This window comes from Oryza glaberrima, chromosome 3 (genome assembly GCF_000147395.1).
Source record: "Oryza glaberrima chromosome 3, OglaRS2, whole genome shotgun sequence".
In the NCBI taxonomy this organism is placed as follows: Eukaryota; Viridiplantae; Streptophyta; class Magnoliopsida; order Poales; family Poaceae; genus Oryza; species Oryza glaberrima.
Genome location: NC_068328.1, coordinates 8793919 through 8805468, shown reverse-complemented (window position 1 = coordinate 8805468; position 11550 = coordinate 8793919). Strand labels below are relative to the sequence as shown.

The window sequence follows — 11550 nt, the reverse complement described above, 5'->3', positions numbered from 1 at the left end:
ACAGTATTCCCGGGGAGGATTCTTGCAAGCACAAGCGGACAGACACGGAGTTGCCCTCCAGTCCGAGGTGTTCGCATATACGTAGCGGTGTGGGAGAAACGTATATACTGCCGCCTAAAATATAAACATTTCTAAGATTTTAAACTTCTATTATAATATATAAGTTATATATATATATTTTCTCATCCCAACCAATCACAATTATTCTGACATTAATCTTAATTTCTGCTAAAACTTCTAGAAATATTTATATTTGAGAATAGAGGGTGTACATGATAGCTGAGAAATGTAGATCAGACCTGAAGCTTAAACCAACTGAAGAAAGAGCATTCCATATGAAAAGCCCTCCATGCTCCAGCCATGCAATAGATTATGGATAGCTATGTAGGGAAATCTTGGCTCAACAAAGTGAACAAACAATTCACTGAAACTGTGAGTCAGGCAAGTAAAATTATCAACCTTGGAAGCCACAGACCAGTCCTGTAATAGGCACCGGGTACAAGTAGAATGGCACCTCCCTAAAACTCGAGGGTCCCAACATTCATCACTGGGTGCATTGTACAAACGGCACACACAGGTTAACAGTTCCACGACCTCAAAACTCAATTGTCAAGAAGCTCATGGCCCTAGAATCACGCTAATGGCACTTCCTGATTCTAATTGCTTAACAAAAACCACACACCTCCACGCTAGGCATTGCAGGCGATCTTCCAACTGCTAGCCTCAGCCAAAAAAACAAGCCGCTAACTATGAATAAAAAAGAAACCCACTAACTATGAATAACATCCTGCTTATCAACCGTCTCGTCTATCAGAAAGATGTGAAGTAGTTGGAAGCAACAATTGCTCCACCTGCATCTCTACCTGAGATTGAGCTTCGTTAAGAGCCTGAACCTGAGCTTGAGACTGTGCATGCGCATGAGCTTGTGCCATGGCCTCTGCTTGGGCTTGGGCTTGACTTTGCTGCATAAGAAACCGATTCATTCGCTCAAGAAGCTGGATTGCTTTCCTCTTTCCTCTGTCTGTGCCACTTTTGGCTAGTTCCTCCAACAGGGTCACAATTCCCTGCTCCTGCGCTTCAGCAAGATGCTGTTGCTGCTGTTCACCATTGCAGAGATGCACCAGAACAGCAGCAGCATTTTCCTTGTTCCTTGCTGATCCATTTCTGATTACTCCAACTAGCATTGGAATGGCGTTGGCTGAACTAATTGCAGTCTTGCCCTCAGGATGGCTCGAGAGAATTGCCAATATAGCAAGGGCCTCATCCATCATACCACTTTCAGTCTCAGTGACTAGTCCTAATAGTACAGGGATCAATCCAGCTCTAACAGCTTTGCCCTTGTTGCCCTGATAGATACACAGGTTAAATAGGGCTGTAGCTGCATCCCTTTTACCCCGTTGACTTCCATTACTCAACAGAAGCACAAGAGCTGGAATTGCCCCAGAAGCCCCAATTGTTATTTTGTTCTCATCTACTAGTGAAAGACTGAACAGTGTGGCAGCTGAATTCTCCCGAGCCTCCATGCTTCCCCTCTTCAACACATGAACTACTCCAGGAACAGCTCCAGAGGTGATTATTCTTGCCTTGTTCTCTTCATATATCGAAAGATTCAAGAGAGCAGTAACTACATGCTCTTGAGTGCTAACATCAGTTGTCGATAGCAGGCTAACAAGAATAGGAATAGCACCAGCATCTCCTATACAAGCACGATTTTCAGGACTGCGCTTGGCAAGCTGACGAAGCATACCTGCAGCCTCACGCTGGTCTTCTAGGTTTTGTGACGATAATTTCTGAAGAAGCTCAACGACGTTGCTATGTTCAGCAGCGGTACATGATGCTGGTGCATTATGATGTTGAGCAGCACGTTTTGGTGGCTCCATACCATTTGCTTCACACCATTGAGCTATAAGGCTGCGTAAGACATAATTTGGGGTTAGAGATTTATTGGGAAGCTTCTGCTGTGTCTTTGGACAGGTGTCATGCCCAGCCTCCAACCATCTCTCTATGCATCCTCGCTCATAAGTCTGCATGTGCATATTGAAGGAATTATTGTAAGTCCAAATACAAATGGGAGGCATGCGTATTGAAAGTAGACATAGGTTAATCAACTACCTGTCCAGTGGCAACAATAACTGGATCTTTCATTAAATCCAGCGATATGGGGCAACGGAAATCATCCGGAACAATCGGAGATGCCATGTTGTCTTTTCCCGAAAGTTCTGTCGTATTTACTGGGGTTCCCATTTCAGGATCTCGACTCTGCACAAAATCCTTGATTCTTTTTAGCAGCATTGACATCTTCTCAACAACGGCACCAGGATCACCGCCACTAGCCATCTCGTGCAAGATCAATGATTCTTGATTGAGGTCTGATATAGTGGCAAGCTGCAACTTGTCAGATAACCTCTGGAGAATATCTGGGTCAACATTAGCACTGGTGCTTGAGTTGTAGACGGACACCAAATCATTAAAGAGATCATCATCAGATGGATCAGATCGTTCTTTAGCTCTTTTGAACTGAGCATGTACCAATTCAACCTGCACAATAGCCACACACATGTTAACAAGTTTGCAAAATTGAACAAAACAAAATAAAAAAAATACTAAAAATATCTCACTCCAATAGTTCTTTTACTAAATGGAAAAAAAATACTCATGAATATGTTAGCCTACCTGTTCTCTTACTTCATCTGATATGTCAAGTTCATCAAATGAGATTAAACCTAAGGCTTGTTCAAGCCTTGCAGTAATATCCTGGAAAGACTTCATTATTTTCTCTCTCTCAAGAACCTGCAAAATCAAACCCTTATGGTTAGGAAATGCACATGACTGTCTACTAAAAACGTTGCATTCCTCAATGTCCGGTGTTTACTAAGGCTGCGTTCAGGAGGAGGGGTTGGGAACCCCTCCTCCCCGGCACGCAAAACGAAATATGTACTACTGCATGATTAATTAAGTATTAACTAATTTGTTTTTTGAAAAATGGATTAATATGATTTTTAAAACAACTTCCATATAGAAATTTTTTGCAAAAAACACTGTTTGGTAGTTTGAAAAGCTAATATTTGTAGTAGTTATGCATTACAATAGGGACCCCTAATTCGTAAAATTTTCAACCACAAATCTGCAATTGACATATTGAAAAAAAAAAGTTGATGTAAATCAGTTACAACATCAATATGGAACTCCAGAAACTACCATTTTAGATCCACCCAAGAAATGTGAAATTTGCATCTCTCGCTGCTCATAGCTTGCAATAACCACACTATCCTTACCACATGTGTTTGTGGCCCATGATAGCCAAGGTCAGCAGTGCATGTACCAGACTATATTTCAGTTTTTTTTTTTCATGAGCAGGTTCCAATGTACCGATCATTGGGCAAAAAAACACAGCAGAAGAACAGTTGATGAGAACCCAGAAGAAGTTTAGACGATGAGACCTCTACGTATAACTTCTACATTAGCGATTACTAAGAGAATTTCTTTACTTAATCATCTGCGTAAGAACTTTAATAGGAATGTCAAATGTAATCAGCATGTGATTTTTCTCTTCTTTTTTAATTCAAGTAGAACAAAGCACTTCTGTGAATAGTTCATCTTCATTGTAATAACCACAATTATGTTTTGTGTAACAGAACTGTTAGTCCACGAGCAACAGTACAGAATAAAGTAAAGAGCTATTCTTTTGAACAAGTCCGATGCTACAGATCCATATTAAATGCATTTTTCTTGGTACATTTCTTTTTTCCTTTGTAGTTACATGTCACCAAAGTTCCCAGGTTCATGAGCGACACTACTTTTGAAAGGTTTTAACAAGGCAGGGATAAGATTGTCCCCATATTCCCGGGACGAGGATAACGATCCTGGGAGGGGGAACACAGCACATCATTCTGACGAAGGTTACAAGATAAATGCACGAGTGCAATCAGTTTTTCTTTTCAGCTGCAAAGAGCAACCCAGGTATGGAAATTAACATTTATGGTAACTCAATATATGCCCTAGTGGGACCAGGGTTAATGTGCAGTAACTTCACAGAGTTTTCTTTACAAGTCAGAAAAAATGATGTTTATTGAGCTTATATACTATAAATGCCCTGGTGGGACCAGGGTTAATGTGCAGTAACTTCACAGTGAGCTTTCTTTACAAATCAGGGAAATATAGTTTATTGAACTTCTATACTATAAATGCCCTAGTAGGACCAGACTTTGAAATTTTGATTCGAAATTTTTACAAGTAGATCCTGTATGAAGTGAATCTGGTAAAGAAAAGGAAACTTGTTTGGATGCACTGAAAATTCGTTCAAATGCAGCAAAAATCTGCTGAAAAGTAAAAAAGAAAAGAATTTTTCAATCCCCCACAGAGATGTTTTTGCAATGAGAAACTAAAACACCGAGCGGAACCTTAAAACTAACCAACCATGATGCTACAAAATATTGCCCGTCAAATAATTTATTATATTATATATATATACAAAATACACTTGTATACACTAGCGGATTTTCCCGTGCAATTTTGTGTGCAACTATAGATTATAAAAGAGCAGAATTTCATATACATGTTTGTTTCCATAGATGCAACTCTACATTGTATAAAATTATATGATAAATCTACCCCATTGTAATCTTGACCTAACCACAATCTAACGGTGCAGATATTTCTCTTTTTCTGCAATTAACGTGGCAAATTATTGGTGTCCAGTACAAACTTAGTGGATCCTTACTGACCTCTCCTAATAATATAAAAGATCGAAACAAGACTGTTTATCAAATACATCTCTAGTTTCAATTGAATTTTAGTCTAGCTGCGCACAAAATTGCGTCAGAAATTAAGCTCGTTACAACTTATGTGACAGAATTAGTTCCTATACCATGGTTGAGGCCGATTTCACTCTGACCCACCAGCGAAAAGGAAAAATATAATGAGATAATGTTTTTGACAAGCTTGTTGCTAAACAGCATCAACTGCTCTGGCCCGGCATTGATTTGACACCCAGGTATAACAAAACCTGGTCCAACCTTCAGCATGTATTATTAAGCTTGAGCTTACTTCACAACCACAAAATAACAATTAAGAAACAGCAAAATATTTTAAAAATGTAGAGATACAGTAGATCATGTCAAAGAGTTATCTAAAATGGTCATATCACAGGGGACAATTGGAAGTGCTAATACGAAGTTTGGAGTATGAACGCACTAAAATCCGCTCCAATTCTTGAGGCAAATTCTCCTATTAAATCCTAAATAAACTCGAAAGGCCATAAGCAGAAGAAATGTAATCTTTTAACGACCAAATATGGCAACAAAACAACGAGCCTCAAGCGAGAAACGCACCAGGGAGATCTTGCTACCGCTGACGCCGAGCCGGAGGAGCTCCCTGGAGTCAGCGAGCGCCTCCCTGAGCCGCCGGAGAGCGGAATACGACACCTCCGGCAGCGGCCGCGGCCCCTCCTTGGCCTCCTCCAGCATGGGCGCGAGCAGCCGGATCCGCCGCGACAGGTTGCAGAACTGCCGCCGGTATGCCTTCCTGAAGTCCGAGATGGCGGCGATCTCCTCCACCAACTCCACCAGCTTCTCCACCAAATCCCCCGCCTCCTCCTCCTCCTCCTTATCCTTCCCCTCCGCCGACTCCGAGCTCGAAATCGGCGGCGGAGAAGACGCTGCTGCCTCCGCTGCAGCAGGCGCCGCGTCGGCGTTAGGGTTCGGCTTCGCTTCCTCGTCCATGGCGGCGGCGCTGGGGCTCAAGCCGCCCTAGTGTGCGGTGGCCGGAGGCGGGTGGTGGTGGCGGCGAGGGCGAGCGGGCGATGCGCCGTGGGGGGATTTGGAGAAGTGTAGACGAGGTTGGAGATTAGTGGCTTTTCATCGCCTCGACTAGTATAGCCTCCTCCTGCCAGTGGGCCACCCGGTCTGGTCCCACCAGTCAGTGTAACCCGTGAACTTATACGGGCTTACGCAAGCCGCCGCCTCCTTCCGCGGCGCCGGCTCGGCTCGGCTGGTGCGCGGGTGCACCGGAGGTGTAGACCAAGGGAGTTGGAATAATCTCGATGAGCAATGGACGGTGCAGATGGCCACACCGGTGTACTATGTGAGATGGTAATCGTGAGATATGATGGCCCACTGGAGGCGGAGATGGAGTGGACGGCGTGGCTTTTGGGCTGGCTGGAGTGTTTAGATTTTGGTGGCTTTTTCGTTGAGTGGCTCGTTAGTTAATCTTTAGAGATAGCCTAATTTGGACGGATAGGGACTTCAAAAGCACAATGAGATGCGTGATGATCTGTCTGCTTAGCTAAGACAAGACTGGACTTTTTTTTTGCCTAAAACCACACTCTAATCAGAGCTCAAACTTTGCAACTTGTAGCACATGTCCAAAAATGATTTTCTTTTTAATCGTTGTTTTGTTATACTTTAGTTACCTATTCTATTTAGTATAGATATTTGTTCGTACAAGTTTATTTGAGATGCGTTTACAGTGTAATGGCTGGGCAGCTGGCAATGCATGTATCCCATCAGCCTGGATTCGAATCTCCTGCATGCCGACTATTTCACCTAGTTTGACGTGTTGAGACGAAGTATCTTATTACGATTGAACCTTTCACCGGTGCCTAACGATTTTTTAAGTATACGAGTTTATTTGCTCTAATGGTAACTATATATTCATATTTTTTTAAACATAAGTTTTTTGTTTTATATTCATGATGGACAAGTTATATAAAATTATTGCGCCGTATTCTGAATAAATCATAGACATTGTGACTCGTAATGGACTAGGTCATAAGTTTTGGAAACCAATCCTTAAAAAGAAGTTTTATTTGGTCAAATTAAACAAGCATGGTAACGTATGATAGTGATCAAAGATTTTTGGATACCACTTGTCAATGACATATGTAAGTTCGACAAGAAGAATAAGAAGAGCATGTGCATTATGAAATGGTCTTTGCTTATGTGTTAACCTGTCCAGAAACTGTTTCTCAGTGCAGCCATACATTTGTAATCGAATGACATGGTACCTTTTGCATTTTCTCCCAAAAATAATCAGCAAATACATTCGTATACATTCTTGTCGTATTTAAGGATCTCTTGAGCTATATACATGAGTATTATATTATGTGAGATTCAACCCAACTAATAGTTGATACCTCGTCGTGAACTCTTTATCATTATTCGTAGTCACTATGCAAACACTGGCCTAATCATACGTGTCGTGGTTCCGCTACACAAGAAAAGAAGGGGATTTCTTTAGGTTTTGTCTATAATAACATACACCTGGTCCAAGCTAAAAGGACACACGAGAGCATTTGCCCAATTCGTATCTTGCCGGCGCACGTAAGCTTTTACAGATCGAATTGTTCTCCAGCTGCAATCATGAAGAGCCTTTTTGCCGCCGCCCAAGGAATCCGCCGAAACGTATGCTCCTTCCTTCCAAGCAAGTGCGTTCTCTCCCCCCGTACGTCGCGCTCCCGCAGCTGTTGCGTCTGTCCGCATGTACGATAGCCGGCTCCCAGCTTGCGCGGCTGGCTGGCTGGCAGCCTGGCTTGATCTCGCTATCGGCTATACTCTCCGGTTTTCCTTGCGGCCGCGGCGGCTGGCCAACTGTACGCGAGCCGCCGCCGCGGGCTTCCTGGGCCTATCCCCCTATGGGCCCCTAGCGCGCACATGGTCTGACGTGTTCCCCGAGGCCAGTCAGGGCCCACCGGCCAACCACCGCAGGGGGAGTGGGGGTGGGGGGCGGGGGGGGGGGGGGGGGGGGCGATCCACGCCGTCGTGAAGGTCCCTGGCTGATCCGACAGTGGGGAGGGAAATCAGGACGCTCCTCTCCTCTCCTCATGTGAATGGATGGGACGCGCTCACGCGCGGCGTGGACTACTGTAGGAAACAGCCGGGAGACGGCTCCGTGGCCGCGACACTTGTGCGCGTGGTCCGCGGCCTCGCGCATGCACATGTGATCGAGGGCTGAAAACGCAAGGCAAGGCGACGCAGTCACGCAGACCACAGGGCGATGCAGCGGACCGACGGACTAGCGGGGTCGTCGCGAGTCGCGACGGGTGGCGCTAAAGCGGATCGCGGACGCCGCCGCGTCCTCCACTTCTGGCGCTGGCGGGGCAGCATCTGTGCCAGGCAGGGCCGCCACGCCTGGCCTGCGGGCTGCGGTCCCACCAGCGCGCGCGGCGCGGCGCTCCTCTCGCTCGCTGGAGTCGAAGTGCGGCGCGCCGTGGTTGGCGGTCGGGCGGCACGCGCGGTCACGACGGCAGTTGCCTCACGTTTGCCAGTTGGGTTGGGACTTGGGATGGGCCGACGTGCTGCAAGCCTGCAAAGCTGCTCAAACCACCGAGCCGAGCTGTGGAATAAGTTCACTTTGTGACCCTTAAAAGTGATCGAAATCTAATTCATAACCCTAAACCACATAACTGGATATCTCGACTCCCAACTCTTAAAACCGGTGCAATTTAGCTCCCTTGGTGGTTTTATAGGGTGGTTTCGCTGACGTGGCGTGGCATCCTAGTCGTCAAATAAACTTTAAAAAAAGTAGGGCCCACCTGTCAGTGACCCCCTCCTATATTCTCTTTCTTTGTTGAGAGCGGCATCGGGGCGTAGCGAAACCAGGGGCGGCGGCTCTATCGCGGAGGCTGGCGATAGAGGGAGGACGAGGGGAACGGCAGCGGTGGCCCACGCTGCTGCTCGTCATCCTCGCCCTCGCAGTTACCAGCGTGGTCTCCGACGGCTCGCGAGTCGCTAGACCACATCTCCATCAACTGCACCCGTGGGGTTGGGGCCACCTCCGGTTGCCGCTTCGTCCACTCATGTCGTTCAGCACCGACGAGGAGGGCGGCGATGACGACGCCATGGCGCTGCAGATACTCAACGCCATCACGAGGGCCAAGGGGAGGAGATGTTCGCGCGGGAGAGGATGTGTGATGGAACGGCAGCGGCGGTGGGTGCGCAAGGGCCGGAGCGGCGGTGGTGGCGGTGGCAATCGGGAGGACGGGAGACCAGATGGCTGGGTGCAGACACACTCCTAGGCGACGCAGGTGCGGCAATAGATGCCTGGGCCATTACCGAGCACCACCGCCACCCCGGATCAGGACGCGCGAGGCGGCCATGCCACGGGCCCACCACACGGAGCGTCACCCCAGTCGTGGTCGCTCACCTCCGTGCCGTGCCTGAGGCCCCTCGAGGACCGCCTCCACGCGCGAGGCACGTCGCCTGTGCCGCGCCCCTCCTCCTTACGTCCTTGCAGCGGAAACGAATAGCCGACGCTCAGTCCACAGCGCCGAGTTCCTGCATGTCAACTATCGACTCTGTCTTGGCAAGTGACGCCCTTGACGCTGAGCGCCATGGGCGACCTTGGCAAGCTATCCACCTGCCTCAACTTCCTCCCGCCGCCGCGGCCCATCAATGACTTCTGGCGAGGAAGCTGCATATCCGACCAATCCCTACTCGCCCGACCATTCTGCCACCAGTGACGGGGTGGAAAGGGCTGGGGTCTGAGGAGAGCCCCACCGTCGCCCATCATCATCCTGGCGTCGTGGATGTCACGCCGAGAAGAAAGTGGGGCAAGAGAGAGAGGGTTGATCGGATGAGAAGTGAGATATATTAGTAGAGAGAGGAAGATGACAGGTAGGCCCGCTTTATTTTTTAGTTTATGTGATGACTTGGATGCCACGTGGACGCCGCGAGCAAAACCGCTGAGGGAGTCAAATTGTACCTGTTTTAAGAGTTTGGGGGTCAAGATATCCGATTTTATGGTTGAAAGTCACGGATTAGATTTCAATCACTTTTGATGGCCACAAAGTGAACTTATTCCACCACAAAAGGAAGAGGAAACAATCAGACCGGCCCATTACTACGCAATACTACTAAATCTAACTTGCCGGCCCATACACAGTTGGCCTGTTACTAAACAGTTACTCCAGTACTACTCGCAAATCGCAATACTACTCGATAAATAAAGGGACAATTGCTCATTTGACCCTGTTCTGAAGTCTAACTACTAATTTAACCCTACTTTTTAAACTTTGCTCATTTGACCCTGCTTTCTAAAATCGAAATTGCCGTCTGACCCTCTTTCCACTCCACCATTAGGGTTTTTTAAAGGAAACAGAAAAAAAATCATTTTATAATATAAACTGACTAAAATACCCCTGAGCAGTGAACACCAAATCAAACACCAAATTTCTCACCCCACGGTCAAATTTTTCATCCCGTGCCTTCTTGGCGGCGTAGCTAGGGTTCGGCAGAGGCGGCGCACGGTGAGGGCGGCGGCGGCGGCTCGTGATGGGAGCTGTGGTCCAGCGGCGTCGACGCTCAGTGGGGGCGGCGGTGGCGGCGCACAGAGAGGGCTTCGGCTATGGCGGAGGCGGCGGGAGCTGCGGTGGTGGCACGAGGCGGGGCTGCAACGGCAGGCGCCGCGCGGTAGGGACTGCGGAGATAGCGCTTGGTGCGAGCTGCGGAGGCGGTGTATGCAGAGGGCTTCGGCGACGACGGCTCGCGAGAGCTGCGGTGGCGGCATACGGGTGCTACAGCGGTGGCATGTGCAGGCGAAAGGGCTTCGACAACGACAGTGCGCGGGTGCAGCAAATGGCGGCATGCAGGAGTTGCAGCGACGCGTAGGTGCGGCACCGACGACGACGCGCGAGTGCTCCCGCGGCGGCGCGTAGGAGCTGCTCAGCTGCAGCAGCGACGACATGCGGGAGATGGCCATCGAGCATTCGAGCTCCATCTGGTTAGCCTCCGGGTTTTTTTTAAGCCTGCGGGGATACCTTAACTACGTGTTTGTGTTTTTCTTGGATATGTACAGTTTGAGATTGATGTTGCAAAAAATTTACCAAATCTGTGAAGTGTAAATTAAATTTGTCAAAAATATATAAAATTTATGTCAAAATTATCGAAATTTGTCAAACGTATTTTAAATTTATTAAACCCATATCAAAATTTCTCAAATATAACACCGCTTTGTCAAACCTGGATAAAAAAAAATAAAAGTAGAGTCAAATGAGCAAGGGTATTTTTGTCATGAGCTAACGCCGTTAGATTGCCTTCACAGAATAGGGTCAAGCCTAATCTTCATTTTTAAAAAAGAGGGTCAAATAAGCAAACTTAAAAAAACAGAACCAAATTAGAAATTAGGCACCAAAACAGGATAAAAACGTAATTGCCCCATAAATAAAACACGATAAAATGCCTGTAACTCTGTAATGGCACTCGCGTGCTAGATAGCGTCGGTGGATTGACTCGGGACAAAAGTCACAAAACCCAATCGCAAGTTGTCCTGCTCCTACCATCATGTTGCTGTCCGGCACCTACGGCGGTGGTACTCCTATCTTTATTCGCCGTAGGGCGCAGATTTCCGGTTAGTTAGGTTCGCGGGTACCGCTCCCGTATGACGCCGCCGTACGCACACGGCCACGCCGTGCCAGGACGCGCCCGCATTTACGCCCGCGCCTCACGAGCCAGCCAGCAACGCCTACACTTTCCTACAGCAAGTACTACTACCACTTCCGGTCCGGCCCGTGAGCGTGAGGCGAGCCGCGAGCGCCGCGGCTGGTTGTGCTGCTGC

At 47.6% G+C, this 11550-nt stretch overlaps 1 protein-coding gene across 1 annotated transcript; it reads right to left on the bottom strand.

Annotated features, from left to right (window-relative positions):
* Window positions 1-239: 239 nt before the first annotated feature.
* On the bottom strand, window positions 240-5848 carry LOC127767517 (protein spotted leaf 11-like). The gene is made up of 4 exons (XM_052292873.1): window positions 5331-5848; window positions 2674-2790; window positions 2113-2538; window positions 240-2024 (listed from the first exon to the last, which is right to left on the bottom strand). Exons 1-4 carry the CDS (start codon window positions 5718-5720, stop codon window positions 795-797), a joined length of 2163 nt encoding a protein of 720 aa, XP_052148833.1. The 5' UTR covers window positions 5721-5848; the 3' UTR covers window positions 240-794.
* Between the last annotated feature and the right edge of the window lie 5702 nt (window positions 5849-11550).

Coding starts and splice junctions, on each gene's coding strand:
- LOC127767517 (XM_052292873.1), bottom strand. CDS start 5,720: ATGGACGAGGAAGCGAAGCCGAACCCTAACGCCGACGCGGCGCCTGCT. Junction 2,791..5,330: donor GCGGTAGCAAGATCTCCCTG/GTGCGTTTCTCG, acceptor TTGATTTTGCAG/GTTCTTGAGAGAGAGAAAAT. Junction 2,025..2,112: donor TTATTGTTGCCACTGGACAG/GTAGTTGATTAA, acceptor ATGCACATGCAG/ACTTATGAGCGAGGATGCAT.